The sequence below is a fragment of the Mustela putorius genome, unplaced genomic scaffold, assembly GCF_011764305.1.
Source record: "Mustela putorius furo isolate JIRA1106 unplaced genomic scaffold, ASM1176430v1.1 tig00003871_pilon_pilon_pilon, whole genome shotgun sequence".
Lineage (NCBI taxonomy): Eukaryota > Metazoa > Chordata > Mammalia > Carnivora > Mustelidae > Mustela > Mustela putorius.
The window spans coordinates 12,250,654-12,272,432 of NW_025422023.1; the positions used below are offsets into that span (position 1 = coordinate 12,250,654).

The 21,779-nt window shown below is 35.6% G+C and overlaps 1 protein-coding gene across 1 annotated transcript in view; it reads left to right on the top strand.

The window, feature by feature from the left end:
- TET2 (tet methylcytosine dioxygenase 2) overlaps positions 1–21,779 on the top strand; it is a 137,825-nt gene that overhangs the window by 108,258 nt on the left and 7,788 nt on the right. Inside the window, exons 7-9 of the mRNA XM_004748137.3 lie at positions 12,421–12,571; positions 14,331–14,420; positions 19,463–19,600. Of these exons, the coding sequence (XP_004748194.1) occupies positions 12,421–12,571; positions 14,331–14,420; positions 19,463–19,600 (379 nt within the window). The remainder of the gene's footprint in view (positions 1–12,420; positions 12,572–14,330; positions 14,421–19,462; positions 19,601–21,779) is intronic.

A 21,779-nucleotide genomic window follows, 5' to 3' on the forward strand; every position in this document is an offset into this window, starting at 1 on the left:
TGCTTCTCTAGTTAGGTTAATTCCTAGGTATCTTATGGTTTGGGGTGCTATTGCAAATGGGATTGACTCCTTAATTTCTCTTTCTTCTGTCTTATTGGTTTGTAGAAATGGAACTGATGTCTGTGCATTGATTTTATATCCTGACACTTTACAGAATTCCTGTAAAAGTTCAAGCAGATTTGGATTGGAGTCTTTTGGGTTTTCTACACAAAGTATCATATCATCTGCAAAAAGTGAGAGTTTGACTTTGTCTTTGCCAATTTGAAGGCCTTTTATTTCTTTTTGTTGTCTTATTGCTGAGGCTAGGACTTCTAGAACTATGTTGAATTGCAGTAGTGATAGTAGACATCCCTGCTGTGTTCCTGACCTTAGGGGAAAGGCTGTCAGTTTTTCTCCATTGAGAGTGATACTTGCTTTGGGTTTTTCATAGATGGCTTTGATGATATTGAGGTATGTACCCTCTATCCCTACACTGTGAGGAGTTTTGATCAAGAAAGGATGCTGTACTTTGTCAAATGCTTTTCCAACATCTGTTGAGAGTATTGTATGGTTCTTGGTCTTTCTTTTATTAATGTATTGTATCACACTGATTGATTTGTGGATGTTGAACCAACCATGGAACCCAGGAATAAATCCCACTTGGTCGTGGTGAATAATCCTTTTAATTTACCATTGGATCCTACTGGCTATTATTGTGGTAAGAATTTTTGCATCTATGCTCATCAAGGATATTCGTCTGAAATTCTCTTTTCTGATGGGGTCTTTTTCTGGTTTGGGGATGAAGGTAATGCTGGCCTCATAAAATGAGTTTGGACGTTTTCCTTCCATTTCTAATTCTAAAACAGTTTCAGGAGAATCGGAGTTAATTCTTCTTTAAATGCTTGGTAGAGTTCCCCTGGGAAGCCATCTGGCCCTGGGCTCTTGTTTGTTGGGAGATTTTTGTTGACTGCTTCAATCTTCTTACTGGTTATAGGTCTGTTCAGATTTTCTATTTCTTCCTGGTTCAGTTTTGGTAGTTTATACATCTCTAGGAATGCATCCATTTCTTCCAGATTGTCAAATTTGCTGGTATATAGTTGCTTATAATATGTTCTTATAGTTTGTATTTCTTTGGTGTTGGTTGTGATCTCTCCTCTTTCATTCATGATTTAATTAATTTGGGTCCTTTCTCTTTTCTTTTTGATAAGTCTGGCAAGGAGTTATCAGTTAATTCTTTCAAAGAACCACCTCCTAGTTTCATTGATTTGTTCTACTGTTTTTTGTTGTTGTTGTTTCCATTTCATTGATTTCTGCTCAGATCTTTATTATTTCTCTTCTCCTGCTGGGTTTAGGCTTTCTTTGCTATTCTTTCTCCAGCCTCTTTAGGTGTAGGATTAGGTTGTATATTTGAGACCTTTCTTATTTCTTGACAAAGGCTTGTATCACTATATATTTTCCTCTCAGGACTGCCTTTGCTCTGTCCCACATATTTCGAACAGTTGTGTTTTCATTATCATTTGTTTCCATGAATTTTTTGAATTCTTCTTTAATTTCCTGTTTGACCCATTCATTCTTTAGTAGGATGCTCTTTAGTCTCCATATATTTGGGTTCTTTCCAACTTTCCTCTTGTGCTTGAGTTCTAGCTTCATAGCAGTGTGGTCTGAAAATATGCAGGGAATGATCCCAATCTTTTGATACTGGTTGAGACCTGATTTGTGACCCAGGATGTGATCTATTCTGGAGAATGTACCATGTGCACTAGAGAAGAATGTTAATTCTGTTGCTTTGGGATGGAATGTTCTGAATATATCTGTGATGTCCATCTGGTCCAGTGTATCATTGAAGGCCTTTATTTCCTTGTTGATCTTTTGCTTGGATGATCTGTCCATTTCAGTGAGGAGGGTGTTAAAGTCCTCTATTATTATTGTATTATTGTTGATGTGTTTCTCTGATTTTTTTATTAATTGGTTTATATAGTTGGCTGTTCCCATGTTAGGGGCATAGATATTGAAAATAGTTAGATCTTCTTATTGGAAAGACCCTTTATGTATGATATAGTGTCCTTCCTCATCTCTTATTATAGTCTTTGGCTTAAAATCTAATTGGTCTGATACAGGGATTGCCACCCCAGCTTTCTTTTGATGTCTGTTAGCATGGTAAATTGTTTTCCACCACCCTCACTTTAAATCTGGAGGTGTCTTTGGGTCTATAATGAGTCTTGTAGACAGTATATTGATTTGGGGGGGGGTATCCATTCTGATATCCTGTCTTTTGATTGGGGGCATTTAGCCCATTTACATTCAGGGTAACTATTGAGAGATATGAATTTAGTGCCATTGTATTGCCTGTAAGGTGACTGTTACTGTATATTGTCTTTGTTCCTTTCTGGTCTACTACTTTTAGAGTCTCTCTTTGCTTAGAGGACCCCTTTCAATATTTTCTGTAGAGCTAGTTCATTGTTTACAAATTCTTTCAGTTTTTGTTTGTCCTGGAAGCTTTTTATCTCTCCTTCTATTTTCAGTGATAGCCTAGCTGGATATAATATTCTTGGCTGCATGTTTTTCTCATTTCCTGCTCTGAATATATCATGCCAGTTCTTTCTGGCCTACCAGGTCTCTGGATAAGTTTGCTGCCAATCTAATATTTTTTACCATTGTATGTTACAGACTTCTTGTCCAGGGCTGCTTTCAGGATTTTCTCTTTGTCACTAAGACATGTAATTTTAACTATTAGATGACAGGGTGTGGACTTATTATTGATTTTGAGGTGGATTCTCTGTGCCTCCCGTATTTTGATGCTTGTTCCCTTTGCCATATTAGGGAAATTCTCTACAATAATTCTCTCCAGGGATGCCTGGGTGGCTCAGTTGGTTAAGCATCTGCCTTTGGCTCAGGTCATGATCCCAGCGTCCTGGGATCGAGTCCCACATCGGGCTCCTTGCTCTGCAAGGAGCCTGCTTCTCCTTCTGACTCTGCCTGCCACTCTGTCTGCTTGTGCTTGCGCTCACTCTACCTCTCTCTCTCTGACAAATAAATAAACAAAATTTAAAAAATAATAATAATAATTCTCTCCAATATACTTTTGCCTCCCTCTCTCTTTCTTCTTCTTCTGGCATTCCAATTATTCTAATATTTTTTCATCTTATGGTATCATTTATCTCTCAAATTCTCCCCTCGTGGTCCAGTAGTTGTTTGCTTCTCCTTTGCTCAGCTTCCTCATTCTCCATCATCTGGTCTTCTGTATCACTAATTCTCTCTTCTGCCTCATTTATCCTAGCTGTAAGAGCCTCCATTTTTTACTGCACCTCATTGATAGCTTTTTTAAATTTCAGCTTGGTTAGATTTTAGTTCTTTTATTTCTCCAGACAGGGTTTCTCTAATATCTACCATGCCTTTTTTGAGCCCAGCTAGCACTTGAGAATCATCATTCTAAACTCTAGATCTGATATATTACCAATGTCCGTATTGAGTAGGTCCCTAGCCTTTGGTACTGCCTCTTGTTGCGTTTGTTTGTTTTTGTTTTTGTTTGTCTTGTTTTTTTTTGTTTTTCTGTTTTTTGTGGTGAGTTTTTCCACCTTGTCATTTATCCAGATAAGAATATATGAACAAGAGATGGGGCGCTTGGGTGGCTCAGTGGGTTAAGCCTCTGCCTTCCACTCAGGTCATGATCTAAGGGTCCTGGGATCGAGTCCCACATCAGGCTCTCTGCTCAGCCAGTCACTTGCTTCACTTGCTTCCTCCTCTCTCTCTTTATCTGCCTCTCTTCCTGCTTGTGATCTCTCTCTCTCTGTCAAAATAAGTAAATAAAATCTTAAATATATATATATATATATATATATATATATATGAATGAATGGGAGAATAAAATACTAAAAGGGTGACAAAGACCCCAGAAAAATGTGTGTTAACCAAATCAGAAGAGACCCCAAATTGGGGGGAGAAGAAAGAGGGTAAAAAGAAGTTTAAACAAGAATTTTTTTTTTAATTTAAAAAATATATATATTAGACTGCTAAATAGAACAGAACCGCCCACTTGATTTTGGGTGTATTTTAGTCTCTTAGAAGAAACTACCTCCCAAAATTTAAAGAAAGCAGAACTTATGTGTACACAAAAATAAGGGTAAACATGATGAAGGGATGCAATATGACTGTAAAATGAAAATTTAAAAAAAATTCTAAAAAAGGAGTGATAAGTTGGGTGGGAAAAGAAAGAAAGAAAAAGAAAGTGGAGATAATTTGCTTAGGCTGGAGACTAGAATAATTTACTTAGGCTGGAGTGCTAGATTTAGGGTATATTTTGATCTATTAAAAGAAGTTGTTCCCAACCTTTTTCAGAAGAAAAAACCTTGTATGTGTACAAAAAATAAAATTAGATACAATGAAGGATAAAATATGACTATAATAATGAAGGTTTAAAAGGTATTGTTAAGATAAACTAGTTTAAAAAACATAAAAAGAAGAAAGAGTAAAAGTTAAAAAATTAAGAAAAAAATTATTTTAATTAATTAACTTCACAAGACTAATGAATCATGGGGAGAAAGCCATGAATTCCATGCTTTACTTTCCCCTCCTCTGGAATTCCACTGTTCTCCTTGATCAGTGAGCTTGATCTTCCCTGGATGTTCTTGTTGATCTTCTGGGGGAGGGGCCTGTTGTAGTGATTCTCAAGTGTCTTTGCCTGAGGCAGAACTGCACTGCTCTTGCCAGGGGCCAAGCCATGTAATCTGCTCAGGTTTGCACTCCAGAACTTTTGTTCCCTGAGCGCTTTCCATAGAGCTCTAGAGGATGGGAATGAAAATGGCAGCCTCCCAGTCTCCAGCCTGGAGAAGCCGAGAGCTCAGGGCCCCATTCCTTAGTGCGCCCTTGGAGAAAAGCACTCAGTCATTCCCATCTCCTTGTTCTCCAGTCGCATTCTGAGCTCGCCCGGCCTGTGACCAAACTTTTCTGTCTCTGACACACAGCCCCTTTGGAGTCTCCAAACCCAGCAGATTCCTTCTGCTCTTCTGGTGGGTCTCCCCGGATCTGCCACTTGTGTGGTCCTTGCTCAAGGAGCAGTGGTCTGACTATGCCTCGATCACAGTTTAAGGTAACCCCAAGCTGAGAGCTCACTCCTCAGCTCCGTCTCTATAGCTGGCTTCATTGCTCTAATACCGGGAAGCTCTGCTACACGCAGACACCCCCAATCCCTCTGTGACCTTGCAGAATTTGAGACCTCTGAGAGCTCTCCCTATGATAGCTCCACCCCCGCTGAGCCTCTGGAGCAATGTCCCTCAATGGAGCAGACTTTTAAAAGTTCTGATTTTGTGCTCTGCTGCTCTACCGCTTGCTGGGAGCCAACCCCTCCCCCAAAGTCTGTCTTCCCGTGGCTTTAGATTCACTTCTCCCCACATCTTACCTTTCAGAAAGTGGTTGATTTTCTGTTTCTAGAATTGCTGCTCTTCTTCTCTTCAATAGCCTGTTGGATTTGTAGGTGTTCAGGATTGTTCGGTTTGATAACTATCTAACTGAACTGTGACCTGATGTCGGTCTGCTACTCCTCCGCCATCTTTACTCCTCCTTCAAGTGTCAATCTACAGTTGCCTTTAAATCAGATATAAAGAGTTAAAAACAATACACATATAAGGTCTTTTTGTTTAACTATGTATTTACTTTTACTGGTGCTCATCTTTTCATATGGATTCGAGTTACTGTCCAGCATCCTTTGCTCTCAGTCTGAAGGACTTCATTTAGCATTTATTACAGAGCAGGCCTAAAACCATAAACACTCTCAGATTATTTATCAGGGCATACCTTAGTTTATTATTCACTCTTAAAGCATAGCTTTACTAAATACGGAATTTCTTAGTTGACAGTCTTATCGTCAGCTGACCTCCATTGTCAGCTGTTAATCTTACTCAAAAGAGTTTTTTGCTGCTTTCAAGATTCTTTCTCTTTGGCTGTCTGTTATAATTACTCTAGGTGTGGAGCACCTTTTTATGCTACTGGGAGTTATCTGACCTTCTTGAATGTTGTTCATCAAATTTGAGGAGTTTGGGCTTCATACTCTCTTACTCTTCCTCCTTTACTTTGGGGATGCTCATTATGAACATGTTGGTATGTTTGATTTTATCCCCACAGGTCTCTGAGGTTGTGTTATTTTTTTCTTCATTCTTTTTCTGTTTCTTTGAATGTATGATCTCAATTGACTTCAACTTCTCTCCCACTGCCTTTTCTGTCCCTTCCTCAAATCTACCATTGAATCCTTGTAATGGAGTTTTTTTTTAAATTTCAGTGATTTTTACTTGTTAGTTCCAGAATTGCCACTTGTTTTATTATTATGTTTTCTACTTCTTATATCTCATCTATTTGAAAAGACATTGTTTTCATACTTTTAGTTCTTTAAGCATGACTTCCTTCAGTTCTTTAAACATACTTGAAATCATAACTCAAAGTCTTTGTTTAGTAGTCTGACACCTGGACTTCCTCACTGACAGCTTTCTTCCTGTGTATTAACCATACTTTGTTTTGTTGTATGTTTTATAATTGTTAGAATTATATAGTTAGTTACAAGGCTAGATTCTCTGCCCTACCCAGGATTTGTTATTGTTACTGGTACTGTTTGTTAGTTTAGTGACTCTTCTAAAGTATTTCAGTAATATCTATATTTTTCTCATGAGCAGTTGTGGAAGTCTGTGCTTGGTTAGCTTAGTGGTCACCTAATGATTATACATAGATCCTTACTTAAAATCAGTAAGTCTCCCAGTCTTGGGCAAAGGATCTCTGTATGTATATTAGAGCGTGCCCTCAACAGTCAGCAAGGCAATTTACAATTCTGCCTTACCCCTTTACTCCCTGCTTGTGCAGAGCTTCAAAGTTAGCCAGTTTAGAGCTTATGTCTTTTGTGAGTGAGCATACAGCCTTAGGTATGTACATGGCTTTCTGGACTCCCAGGCACATGTCAGAACTTTTTAAAGCTTCCTACAGACATCTTATTTCCCATCTTTTAATTTTAAGCTTTTGAATAGCCTTTTTTTTTTTTTTTTTTTTTTAAATAGCCACCTGTTATCTGCTACCTCAGGCAGCCACAGTGGTTAACAATTAACACCTCCTGACTCCAGGTCAGGTAAATGAAGACAGCTTTGCTAGTAGGGTCTTGTAGAGAACTATCAAATAGGTAAAATAATGATATTTTTCTGGGAATGGAGCATTAAAGGATATCTAGCCTAATTCTTCCCCTTCCAGTGGTCCCCAGGTTGCTGATTTTTACTACAAATGTGGGCTGTTGGTTTTGAAAGCTGTCATAGAGTTCTGGGAACAGTGGGTATAGGGCAAATGAAAACACTATGAAGCTTACTCTTCTAATGGAAATTCCATTGCTTTTCTTGAATAAATATTCCCTGGAATGCTGCAAGTCGTTGTTAATTTGCAAGTTTCTGAAAAGTTAATTTTGACAATATTTACCAGTCAGTATTCTAAGTGCTTTTATGGAGGAGTGAAATTTCAGAGATCCTTTTTCTGCCATTTTTGCTGACATCTCTAAAATGACAATTTCTAATTATAACATTCCTTCTGCATTTATTAGCTAGAGTTCTTTAAAGAATTTTTTCTTATAAACTGATTACCATTAAGTATAGTTTGTAAGCAAATTAATAGATAAATATATGGTACATATCTTGAGTTGTGAAATTTGAGAATGGGGATTTGGTGTCTCAGTAATTACCCCAAATGACCAATTCGTCAGTTCTTTCTTTTTGGTATCATTATTAACTTGTAGGTTTTAACCTATTTCCTTTTGATGAGAAGTGCTTTTAGAGGTCACTCTTTGTGCCAAGATATATTCATTACCACTGAGATATTGTTACTTTATGACATTTTCAGTGGCAGATATAGTAATTATTTTTTACAATTTTTTACAATTGGGGCTATTAAATCATGAGTTTATATTGTTATTTCCTACTTGTAATTAAGGTTATAGGATATCCACTTACCTTTTACACTTACCTTACATTGAAATTTTTTGACATTAACAATAACTTCTTCATGTCACAATATACATAAATAATTTCGAAATACTACTCCTAAGATTGTGATGTTCACTGAGGTCAGAACAGCAATATATAAACAAAACAATTTTAACAAAAAGAAAATATTTTTAAAGTATCAAACATAAGTCACAGAGCTGAAGAATAACTAAACTAAAAAATCCTCTAGAGGGGTTCAAGTGAATGAAAAAGAGTGAAGCTAGCTTAAGGAATTTATGGGACACCCTAAGAGGACCAATATACACAATATAAAGGTGCTAGAAGGAAACAAAAGGGAGAGGTGCAAAAAGCTTATTCAAGAAATAACAAACCAAAAAAATAAAAAAAATCTTGAAACAAATATACCAAAATTTGTGGACTATAGCAAAAGCAGTTTTAAAAGACTTCATAATAATAAATATCAACATTTTTAAAAAAAAGAAAGAAAATTTTCACATAAATAACCTAACTTTTTACCTCAAGGAACCTAATGAACGAACAAAGCCTAAAGTTAGCAGAAGGAAGGAAATAACAAGAATCAGAGTGGAAATAAATGAAATAGTGACTAAAAACACAATAGAAAAGATGAATGAAACTAAGCTACATTTTGAAAATATAAACAAAATAGTAAACCTTTTTACCAAGAAAAAAGGAGGACTCAAAGAAATACAACTACAAATGAAAGAGAAGGCATTTCAACAGGTACCACACAAATACAAAATGTTATAAGCAAATACTATGAACGATTGTACATCCACAGGTTGAACAACCTAGAGAAAGTGGCTAAATTCCTAGACACATTCAACTTACCAAGACTGAATCATGAAGAAATAGAAAATCTGAGTAGACCAATTACTAGTAAAGAGATTGAGTCAGTAATCAAAAATCTCCCAACAAAGAAAAGCCTGGGATCAGATGGCTTTAGTGGTCATTTCTACCAAACATCTGAAGATGGATTAGCAATCCTTCTCAAACTCTTTCGAAAACTTGAAGAAAATGAATTATTTCCAAACTCATTTTACAAGGCCAGCATTATAATGATATCAAAGCCAGACAGACACTACAAAAAAAGAAAATTATCTGCCAGTATCCCTGATGAAAAGTTAAATGCAAAAACTTTCAACATAGTATTAGCAAACCAAGTCCAATAGTACATTAAAAGGATCATATACTATGATCAAGTGGGATTTACTCCACAGTTGTAAGAATAGTTCAGTATTCCCAATCAATGCAATATTCCACATGAACAAAATTAAGCATAAAAATGGTATGATCATTCATGAAGTCCAGAAAAAAGTATATGACAAAGTTCAACATCCTTCCATAATAAAAACTGAGTATAGAAGGAAAGCACCTCAACATAATAAAGGCCATATATGAGTAAGCCACAGCTAACATCATTCTCAGTGATGAACAGCTCTCTAAGATCACGAACAATACAAAAAAGGCCTACTCTCAAAACTTTCATTCAATATGTTATTTGACATACTAGATCGAACAATCAGGCAAGAAAATAAATAACGGGGATCCAAATCAGAAAGGAAAAAAGAAAAGCTTTCACTATTTGCAGGTAACTTATATACAGAAAATTCTAAAGACTCCAAAAAGTGTTAGAACTAATAAACAAATTCAGTAAAGTTGCAGGATACATCCATATACAAAAATCAGCTGTGTTTCTATATACTAACAGTGAACTAACAGAGAAAGTAAGGAAATAATCCCATTTACAAAAGAAACAAAATACCTAGGAATAAATTTAAGCAAGGAGATGAAAAATCCATATACTGAAAACCAAAAAAGATTGATGTCTCAAGAAAAGACTGATGAAAGAAAAAAAGACACAAATAAATGTAAAGATGGTCTATGTTCATGGACTGGAAGAATCAATATTGTTAACATTGCCACAGTACCCAAAGCAGTCTGCAAATTCAGTGTAATCCCTATCAAAATTCCAATGGCATTTTTCATGCTAATAGAAAAAAATAATCCCAAATTTATATGGAGTCACAAATGACCCCAATAGTCAAAGCAGTCTTGAGAACAAAAAACAAAGTTAGAGTCCTCATATTTTCTGATTTCAAACTATATCACAAAGCTATAGTAATTAAAATAACATGGTACTGACAACAAAACAAACAGATTAATGGAGCAAAATGCAGAACCAACAAATACATGTATGCAAATATGGTAAAAAAAAAAATTTCTAATAACCAAAACTATACAATGGGGGAAAGATCATTTCTTCAATAAATGGTATTGAGAAAAGAGGGATCTCACCTAAAAGAATGAAATCAGGCCTCTCTTACACTATACACAAAAATCAACTCAAAGTGGACTAAAGTTTTGAACACAAGACCTGAAACTAAAACTCCCAGAAAAAACATAGGGGTAAACTTCTTGGAATTGATCTTAACAATTTTTTTTTTTGCATTCCAAAAGCAAAGGCACCAAAAGCAAAATAAGCAGGACTACATCAAACCAAAAACTGAACAGTAGAGGAAACTATCAACAAAATGAAGAGGCAATCTACTGGATGGGAGAAAATATTTGCAAATAAAGTATCTAAAAGAGGTTAAAATCCCAAATACACAAGAAATCTATAAAACTCAATAGAGAAAAAAATTAGGTAAAGGGCCTAAGTAGACATTTTTATAGAGAATGCATGCAGATGGCAAACAGGTACATGAAAAGGTGCTCAACACCACTAATCATTGAGGAAATATAAATCAAAACCACAGTTGAGATATCTCCTATCACCTGACCCTGTTAGATTGTCTAATACCAAAAAGACAAGAATGTTAACATGAAAGTGGAGAAAAGAAAAATCCTATTAGAGCATAAACTGTTATAACTGCTATGGAAAATAGTATAAAGATTCCTCAAAAAGTTAGTAATAGAACTTCCATATGATCCAGCAATCCCACTTCTGAGTATATATCCAAAAGAAATGAAATCATTATCATTATTATTAGCATTAGCATTATTCATAATAACCAAGGTGTAAAGACAACCTACGTGTCCACCAGTGGTAAGTGGATAAAGAAAATGTGTTATGGAGGGAGAGGGGAAAAAAGTTGTTATTCAGCCGAAAAAGGGAGGTGGAATCTTGTCATTTGTAACAACATGGATGCACCTAGAGGACACTGTGCTAAGTGAAATAAGCCAGAGAAAGACAAATACTGCATGATTCCACTTTTACGTGGAATCAAAAAAAGAAACAAAAAAGTTGAACTCTGAAACAGTAGAGAAGGGATCGTGAGGGCACCTGAGTGGTCAGTCTGTTGAGTATCCAACTCTCGGTTTCTGTCAGGTTATGACCTCACGGGTCATGAAATTGAACCCCACATGGGGCTCTGCACACTCACCATGAAGTCTGCTTGGGATTGTTTCCCTCTTCCTCTCCCTACCTCTGCCCCTCCCCCAACTTGTGTGCTCTCTCTCTTGCTCTTTCTCTCCAGCAAATCTTTAAAAAATAACCTAAAAAATAAGGTTGTTGGGAGACTTGGGGGTAAGGGAAATAGGGAAAGGTTTATAGAAGTGTACAATCTTGTATGTGCTGTGGTGAGTGCTGTGAAGTGTGTAAACCTGGCGATTCACAGACCTGTACCCCTGGGGCTAATAATACATTATATGTTTATAAAAAATTTAAAAAAAAAAGCGTACAATCTTTCATTATAAAATGAATAAGGAGGGGGTGCCTGGGTGGCTCAGTGGGTTAAAGCCTCTCTTTCAGCTCAGGTCATGATCCCAAGGTCCTGGGATCAAGCCTCGCATCGGACTCTGCTCAGCAGGGAGCCTGCTTCCTCCTCTCTCTGCCTGCCTCTCTGCCTACTTGTGATCTCCATCTGTCAAATAAATAAATAAAATCTTTTTAAAAAATAAAATAAAATAAAATGAATAAGAAGGGATGCCTTGGTGGCTCAGTCATTAAGCATCTCCCTTCAGCTCAGGTCAGGGTCCTGGGATAGAGCCCTGCATTGGGCTCCCTGCTCAGTGGGAAGCTTGATTCTCCCTCTCCCCCTGCTTGTAGTCCCTCTCTCTCTGTCTTCTCTCTCTATCAACTAAATAAATAAAATCTTAAATAAATAAAATGAATAAGGTCTATGGATTTAATATATAACATGGAGACTATAGTTGATAGTACATATTTGTTTCTTACTCTGGGTGTTACTTATTTGTATTTTTTGGGTTTTTTTTTTTGGTGAGCATTTGTAAGCTATAAAATTTATATGTATTACGCTATAGTAAAAAGTTTAAATTGGTTTGTTTTAAAATGAGTTAAAATAGTTCTTTTCTGATGTGATTATGGCAAGCTTTAAATGAACTTCTGTTAAAACTAATTTGCACTCGTTTTTGCATGCAGACATCCCGAATACAAGATTGGTAGCCTAGAGAAATGTTCGATATCGTTATCTATGAACTTGGTCCTTTGATTCCTCAGGAGAACCTGTGCCTGTCAAGGACTGGACCCTGAGACCTGTGGTGCCTCCTTTTCTTTTGGTTGTTCATGGAGCATGTACTACAATGGATGTAAGTTTGCCAGAAGCAAGATCCCAAGAAAATTTAAGCTGCTTGGGGATGACCCAAAAGAGGTTTGTTTACTTCTTGATATATAATCTCTTTGATTTTCATGGAGAATTGATGAGTACAGATGAAGTAAACAGTATAACATACTGTTAAATTCTCATTAACATAGAGAATTTCATCTCAGAGGTACATCAAAATTTTCGCTGAACTGTAGGTATACATTATATATTTGATAAAATTAGTATAATAATAACTATGTTTACCAAAGTAGTAAAGTCTGAACATAAACTACTCATACCTATGGCCTTTCGTACTTACCTTTTATGTTAACTGCAGAGTTTTAAGCAGCCATCACTATGGTATTAAAACCAAGTGTTAACATTTCATTGTTAAAACTTTCATTTTTAATTGATATTAAAAATGAAAAATATAAAATTTTAATTGATATTATATATTTCTCAAAATATAACTTAAAAATGGATATCAATTTTAATAACTTTTGGGTATAGCTTCTAGTGTATGCTAATTGAATAATCAAAAAACCCCTGAATGCTTACCATTTAGATATGACCAAATTTTTAGTGACTCTGTGAACCTCATAATTTTTTCAAACTTTAAGTGTAATTGAAATACAGTCAAACTTTAAGTGCAATTGAAATACAGTTATACTATATATATTATTGATATGTCCCTCTAAATGAAAAATGTGCTAGTGTTATTATTTGTGACTATAATAGTAAGTGGAAATTTAGTAAAGTACAAAAACTCTTGAAATGATGATAAAATTTTTTTCACAGGATTGTATTTTTAATAAACTATAGTAAATGGGCTACATATCCCTCTTCATAAGAAGAAAATACAAACAATAAGCCTAATGAAGTGTAGCAGTTTTACATAGCTGATAAGCCACTTTAATTTTCCATACTGCAGAGCTTTTTTACTATTTTATAAATGTTTATCGCTTTTACTAGATTTAACATAAAGCAAATCCAAGGGATAGCTAGGAACATCCTCCCTCAGGTAGGTAGGAGAGGTTGGCTTAGAAACCTCCTCATCTTCTAAATTATAAATAAGTATAACTCCTCCAGGTAGTTACATCTTCTACGGTTTTGGAGAAAAGAAAAATGTTACTGTGAAATGAGAACTTCTAAATATGAATGGAATAACTAGGTATTATCACCTACCATTTTACAACTATCTTACCTAGAAAATCTTTCTTTTGTAGGTTGGAAGGAAGGAGTGTAACTGAACATTTCTCCTTTAAAGTAAATTTACAAAGTTCTGCATATAAACTCTCAACATTTCTAGTTCTGAGAGTTTTATCCATATGTGAAGCATCTACTAACTTTTAGTTCAGCGGAAAGATCTTCTCAAATTTTGAATGCTATTTTTATAAACATTTAAAAATATGAAGATTGAAAATAGATGAACCAAACAAATCCTTTCAATAGCTCATCTTCCATGGCAGCTGACTGGAGAAGGAGTGGAGAATGTGACCTCTTTAAAACCATATGGCTTTATTCTCCTTATCCCACTACTAGCATAGTCTTACATTTATAAAATGCCAAATATCCACATGGGGAGTACAAAATTGATTAATATAAAACACCAAAGAGCTAGACATTCTAATAACACATACAAAAATAGATGATGTATGGTTTATACTTTTTATTTAGAAATAGTTGTGTTAAGGAACGTTATTTAATAAGAAAGACACTATTGTCATTTTGATCTAAGATGTAGTGAGAAAAATTTAACTGATAGCCTCTCTTACATATGGAAAGGATTTAGGATTTAATACATAGAATTATTCATTTTATACAGGAAGAGAAACTGGAGTCCCATTTACAAAACCTGTCCACTCTTATGGCACCAACATACAAGAAACTTGCACCTGATGCATATAATAATCAGGTACGTTTATAAAAAAAATCATTGACAATGACTGGAACAGTTTACTTATTATTGATGACCTACCTACTTCCAAAATTATTTTTGAAGCAATGATTTTCCTTTATTTTTCTAATTTTTCCTCTTCCCAATTAGAGAACCCACAGTGTTCTGTTTCTGGTACATAAGAATTATATCATCCAAAAGAGCATATTTTTGGTCTTTTAATCTGTAAAGATAATGAGCTTTTAAGTCTCACAAGCTGTTCTATCCACTAATCTTGTTTTCATATCTCTTCTGTAATCAGACTTTGGTGGTTAATTAAAATTATGTGGCGCAAACTATAGGTTCTAACCATCTATTAACTGTTTTCACATATATGTCTATATATATTAAGCTGTGAGTGTACTGCTTTGTAAGTGTACATAGAAATGTCCAAATATGTCAGATTTTGCTGGATTCTCTTCTTTTTAATTGGCCTTAGCTCCATGAACCAAGTAAAAACATCTTTTTCCTATTTTGGGGGTGTGTTGTAGACTGTATCTATTTGGAAGGCTAGGTGATTTGTTCAGAAATGCTCATGAAGGGGAAAAAAAAACTGTGAAGTCTTCCCTGTCATTATAACATCAACAACAGGAGCATTAAATGGATATAAGCTAGATACCATATTTAGTATATGTTATATATATTAAATATATATATATATTTATGTTATAAACTAAATATTTAGTCACTGTGGACATAAAGGTAAGCAATGTAGGGTTTCTGTCTTTAGAGGAGACAGAGATATGTAAAATAGCAATTATAGAATAATATGATAACAGCTGGAATAGAGGTATGCATATTTCTGAAGGAACAAAAAAGTTCTCCCTGAAAGTAGAGATTTAAGAATTAAGGTCACAAATGGCCTTGGAGACCATATAAAAATCTTTGAACTTGACCCTGTACTTAAGAAGGCTACCATTGGGGCATTTTAAGTGTGTGTTGGGGGCAGAGGAGGGTGATTTAATTTATAAAGAACACTGCCTCAAAAACTAATGATGTGCAATTGCAGGGTAGATCTATATTTAATTTCTTGAGGACTCTCCACACTTTTTTCCAAAGTGGCTGTACCAACTTACATTCCCACCAGCAGTGTAAGAGGATTCCCCTTTCTCCACATCCTCTCCAACACATATTGTTTACAGTCTTGTTAATTTTAGCCATTCTGACTGGTATAAGGTGGTATCTCAATGTGGTTTTGATTTGAAACTCCCTGATGGCTAGTGATGATAAACATTTTTTTCATGTGTCTGTTAGCCATTTGTATGTCTTCTTTGGAGAAGTGTCTGTTCATGTCTTTTGCCCATTCTTTGACATGATTATGTTTTGTGTGTGTTAACTTTGAGGAGTTTTTTATACATCTTGGATGTCAGCCCTTTGTCTATACTGTCATTTGTAAATATCTTCTCCCATTCCGTGGGTTGCCTCTTTGTTTTGTTGACTGTTTCCTTTGCTGTGCAGAAGCTTTTGATCTTGATGAAGTCCCAAAAGTTCATTTTCACTTTTATTTCATTTGTCTTTGGAGACATATCTTGAAAGAAGTTGCTGTGGCCTATGTTGAAGAGGTTACTGCCTATGTTCTCCTCTAGGATTCTGATGAATTCCTGCCTCATGTTGAGGTCTTATCCATTTCAAGTTTATCTTTGTGTATAGTGTAAGAGAATGGTTGAGTTTCATTCTTCTACACATAGCTGTCCAATTTTCCCAGCACCATTTACTGAAGAGACTGTCTTTTTCCCACTGTATATGTGTCTGTTTTTATCCCAGTGCCATGCTGTCTTGGTGATCACAGCTTTGTAGTTAAAAAAAAAAAAAAAAAAACTAATGATGTATTGTATGGTGACTGACATGACACAGTAAGAAAAAGAACTAATGAAGTACGATGTGGTGACATAACATAATACAAAAAAGCATAAAATAAATAAATATAGTTTACCCAATAAGCCAAATTAAAATACAACGTACGTTGGCTTAAGATTAAATCGGAGAAGTAAGCTAGTGTAGTCATTGAGCAAGAGATGTTAAAGTCCTAAATTAAAGAGATGGCAGTAGTGATAGAATAAAGAAAATAAAATGTGTGAAATATTTGAGGTAGAACTTACAGAACTTAGTGACCGATTGGATTTGAGGATAAGCAAAAGGGAGAGGTTCAGGATTCACCAAATTTCTGGCTTGGACAGATGGTTCTATTTAGTATTTGGAGTCAATGAGGAAAAGTAAGTTTGGGGGAAATTATACATTTTATTTGGGACAACTATGTTTGACATAATTCTGGAATAATTGGATAGAAAATCAGGAGAAAAATCCAAACTAGCACTGTAGATTTGAGACTTATCAAAATGCAAGTAGTTGAAACTGAATACATAGGAGTGAATACAGTTTTTCAAAGTGGAGGTTCTAAAGCAAAGGGGCTGCTGATGGCATTCTGGAACACATGGACATTTTAGGAGTAGAAGATGAGAAACCAGTAAAGTAAATGCTGGGGGTAGGCACAATATAGTAAAAGAAGTTAAAGATTTAAGGGAAAGAGAGAGACTGATAGATGGAGGAAAGCTGGAAGTGATGAAGGTAGCCAGAGAGGAGTACACAACAGCAGGGGGTACAGGGAAGTATGAAGAAGAGTGTGTTTAGCAAACAATTGTCATTTAATGACATTAAAGACTAATGGGGTTAGATTAGTTTATGTAGCAGAGACAGATGGGGACACCAATACTAATTTAATGATTTGGCTACTCTTGTTTCAATTATGGACTTTTAACACTTTCCTCAAACCTGAACTCTTTCTTTTTTAAGTGGGAGCAAAAGAGGCAAATTAAATAATGATGATCTGTTTATAAAGTTGTTTCATGTCACAACTTACGTTTTTAGAAATGTATATGTTGTCTATGAAAAATATTTTAAATGCTGTTAATAGTAGTTGGATTAATACTTATTTTACAACCTTATCTGCTTTGGTAAGTATCACAGAAAAATATATGGGATGCTTTGGTACTGTTGTAAAATAATTCTGAGTGAGAAACACAATAATAGATCAAGCTATAAAAAGAAAATGAGTAAAGTCTATGTTGCTGGATTTCAAGTTTGACCATTTTCTGTTGAATAAATTTTTTTATAGGTGCTATTAATCCAATGGCTTTAGCAGGGAAAGAGGACAGAATAACAAAGTATTAATGTTCTTTTCACTGTACTCATTTTATTTTTATTATAGATGGTGTCATACACATGTGATTTTCTAAGCATTGATATTCCACCCAGTTACATATCCAAAATACAACAGTACCCCAAATTTTAGTTATAACAGGATGATTAGATATGACTCTTCAGGTGTGTTTCAGTATTTGTATAAGAATAAATGTACTGATAAATGGGCAAAGTTTCATTTAAGCAAGATGAATAAGCTCTAGAGATCTGCTTTGCAACATGTGTACCTACAGTCAACAGTAATGTATTAGACACTTTAACGGTCGATCTCGTGTTATGCATTCTTACCATAAAATATAAATGTGTGCACATCATGGGATACTACTCAGCCATCAAAAAGAATGAAATCTTGCCATTTGCAGTGATGTGAATGGAGCTAGAGTGTATTAGGCTAAGTAAAATAAGTCAGAGAAAGACAAACACCTTATGATTTCACTCATATATGGAATCGAAAAAACAAAATGGATAAACATATGGAAAGGAAAAAAGAGAGAGAGAAGCAAACCATAAGAGACTCTTAACTATAGAGAACAAACTGAGGGTTGATGGAAGGAGGTGGGTGGGCAGTGTACTGAATGGGTGATGGGTATTAAGGAGGGCACTTGCGATGAGCACTGGATGTTATATGTAACATATGTTATATGTAAGTGACGAACCACTAAATTCTACTCCTGAAACCAATTTTACCATCTATGTTAACTACAATTTAAATAAAGGGGAAAAAATTAAAAATGTAAATACATACATATACATTAAAAAAAATACGTAAAAAAATAGATGTAAGATCTACCTAAATTAAATCAGTCAATAGCTGTGAATGGATAAGGTGTTTTCTGTATTGCATGGTAGTTCCTATTAGTAATGTTCATCCATATGTTTTAATATGGTTTAGAGATCCAAAAAATAGCCTTGTGATCTTTCCACACAGTACAGGGGAAGACCTGTTAAATTTATGGATGCTGTCAAAACCTACCATTTGATTTTTATCTCCTCCCCCAACTGAATATATTATCCTCATTTCTCATCTCTATGCTCTTCCCTGGCTTTATTCCTTGATTTTGTAAAGTCTCATTTCTAAAGTTAAACTTCTCATCAGAGAAAAATGTAAGAAAAAAAGAGGAGAAACATCTTTTAAGTACTGAAAGAGAAAAAAACTGTCAACCTAGAAATCTCTCCCAGTAAAAACAACTCTCAAAAGTCAAGGCAAAATCAAGTATATGAAATTCTTGGGCATAAAAATTTGACATTTGACAAAAATGTACAAGTCCTGTGCACTGAAAACTACAAACTTGCTGAAATTTAAAAAGACCCAAACTGGAAAGATATACTGTGTTTATGGATCACAGGACTAAATATTTTTAAGATGTCAGTTTTCCCCAAGTCAATCAATGAATTCAGTACCTTATCTGTCAAAACGTTGCCAAGTGTTTTGAAGGAATTGACATTCTAAAATATAGAGAGAGAAATGCAAAGGATTTAGAATAGAGAATTTTCAAAAAGATCAGAATTTGATGATTTCTACTGCCTGATTTTAAGATTACTAAAGATCCATATTTACTAGTAATCAGGATAGTGATATTGGTATATACAACATACCTCCCAACACACCATTATACACCAAAAGATCAGAGTTCTGTGTCACTCCATTGTATTTCTGGATATAAAATATGCAACATTTCTTTAAAGTTCTTAATAGCCAAAAATACTAAGGAGTCTTTTTGACCTTTTCAGTGCACAGGTCGTACACTTTTTCTCAAATGTATGCCTGAGAATTTCAGATGCCTAAGTACATCCCCATTCACACACACGCTTTTATTTTTCAGATTGAATATGAACACAGAGCACCAGAGTGCCGACTGGGTCTGAAGGAAGGCCGGCCATTCTCAGGGGTCACTGCATGTTTGGACTTCTGTGCTCACGCCCACAGGGACTTACACAACATGCAGAATGGCAGCACATTGGTAAGTGTGCTGGTTAGCAGCACATCCTGTGAAATAGTGGAAAGCTGAAAGTTAGTAGCATGTGATTAGAGTAATGTATTCTCTGCAGGTGTCATTGCACAAGTGTTTTCATGAATGAGTTGCTGTTGCAAAGGTGGCCATATTTGGCATAACTAGTACTCTCATACTGGGTTGGCATATTCCTGGAAATCTGTTGACAATCACAGGAAAATCATGGAAATGTTGATGCTAACTAAACCAGTGACTGTGCATTGCCAGCTATCATTAGCTACCAAAAGTTCCTTCAAAATTCAGAGTCAGGTATCTGGTAGGTTATAATCAGTATAGTAGAAAGCCATATACAAGCCAAGGCACCAGTCCACCTTGCAGAGAGAAGTGCAAATGAAAAATACATCATCTGTGGCACAGTGAGTACTGTAGAAAATTCAAAGTACCAAAGAGCCCACTATAACTACATAGTACAGTGGGTGAAGTGGATTGGGCTGTATAATTGGAGGTTTTGGTAAGTGGAGAAAATGAATATGGGCTGAGGGTAGAACAGTGTTCAACACTGATAGTGTCCATGGTGTGGCCTTGCATGGAGAAAGAGAAACCAGAGTGGAGATAAAGAATGAAAAAGTTCAAGTGAAGAAATTATAAATTAATCCACCTAGTGAGTCATCAACATGGATATATTAGTGTAGTTGAGAAAGATGACCAATGAGACTTAAGTTGAAAAATAGAATACAGAGACCAAAGTCATAGTCTAGGGTAGAAAAGAACCCAGGGAGGTGGTAAGCTATAGTGGGAAGTAATTCACGGAACCTGGTATGAAGTTTTTGAGAGGCAGAAAAGGTATTGGTTTAATGGTTTAAAGCAGAGGTCAGAAGGGTTTTTTTATTAAAGGAAAGATGGTAAATATTTTAGGCTTACATAGTATCTTAGACCACATTCTTTATTTTGTTGTGTTTTTTTTTTTTTTTTAATTAAAAATGCAAAAAAAAACCATTCAGTTCACTAGCCATGTAGAAACTGGCTCTGAGACAGTTTGGCTTGCAGACTTCTGACCCAGGAGGACCAACAACGAGGCTTATCATCCACAATATCTAAAATCATCATTAATCATGTGTTGAACACTTGCTTACTATTAGAAGGCTAGGCTAGATTTGGGGAGAAATAAATGATAATCAGAGCCATAATAGGTCTAAACATAGCCATGTTTCACTCTAGCAAGGTGATGGAGAGAAGACAGAGATGATCAGGGTTCCACATAAAGGGGACTTTGCATCTAATAGGTCACGGTTTTCACGAGGTAGAAAGGAAAGCAACACGAGGTAAGAAGAATGGAATAGGGACAAACATGAGAAAAGGTGGCAGGTGCCCAAAAGATGGGGATTTGGAAGACTTTTATGTACAGGAAGTGAAAAGCTCGTTTTAGTCCCATCTCATGTTGAATTTATCTTTCAAGTTAAGTCTGTTAGGCTCACATTCCTTTCAAGAGTCTCTTCCAGTAATTTTATTTTACCTGCACTTTAAATAACTATGATCACATTGTTTTCTGCATCAGTCAAAAATACGAACTACTTTGGGAGAAGGGGGATGGGGTTATGGACATTGGGGAGGGTATGTGCTTTGGTGAGTGCTGTGAAGTGTGTAAACCTGGCGATTCACAGACCTGTACCCCTGGGGATAAAAATATATGTTTATAATAAATAAAAAATTAAAAAAAAAACACGAACTACTAAAAGCTAGTATGTTCCAGCCAACAAATAATATCTCATCAACACCAATAGGATTGTGGCTAACAAAAGAGAAAAGGTACAATTAAATTAGCAAAGCAGGAGTAGTAGACTTTTCCCTTTTTGGAACAGCCCCTCGTATGGTACGACAGCTTAGAAGAGAAACAAGAGAGGAACGATAGTAAGTCAGTCTTAACGAGTACAGAGACGGAAAGAAGAGGAAGATAGACACAGTGTCGAGTTATGTATTCCCTATAGCAACTACATCTTCAATTTCACATTTTTTTTTTAAGATTTTATTTACTTATTTGAGAGAGAGTGAGAGATTGACAGCATGAGAGGGGAGAGGTGAGTGGGAGAAGCAGACTCCCCACCAAACAGGGAGCCTGATGTGGGACTTGATGCCAGGACTTCAGGATCATGACCTGAGCTGGAGGCAGTTGCTTAACCAACTGAGCCAC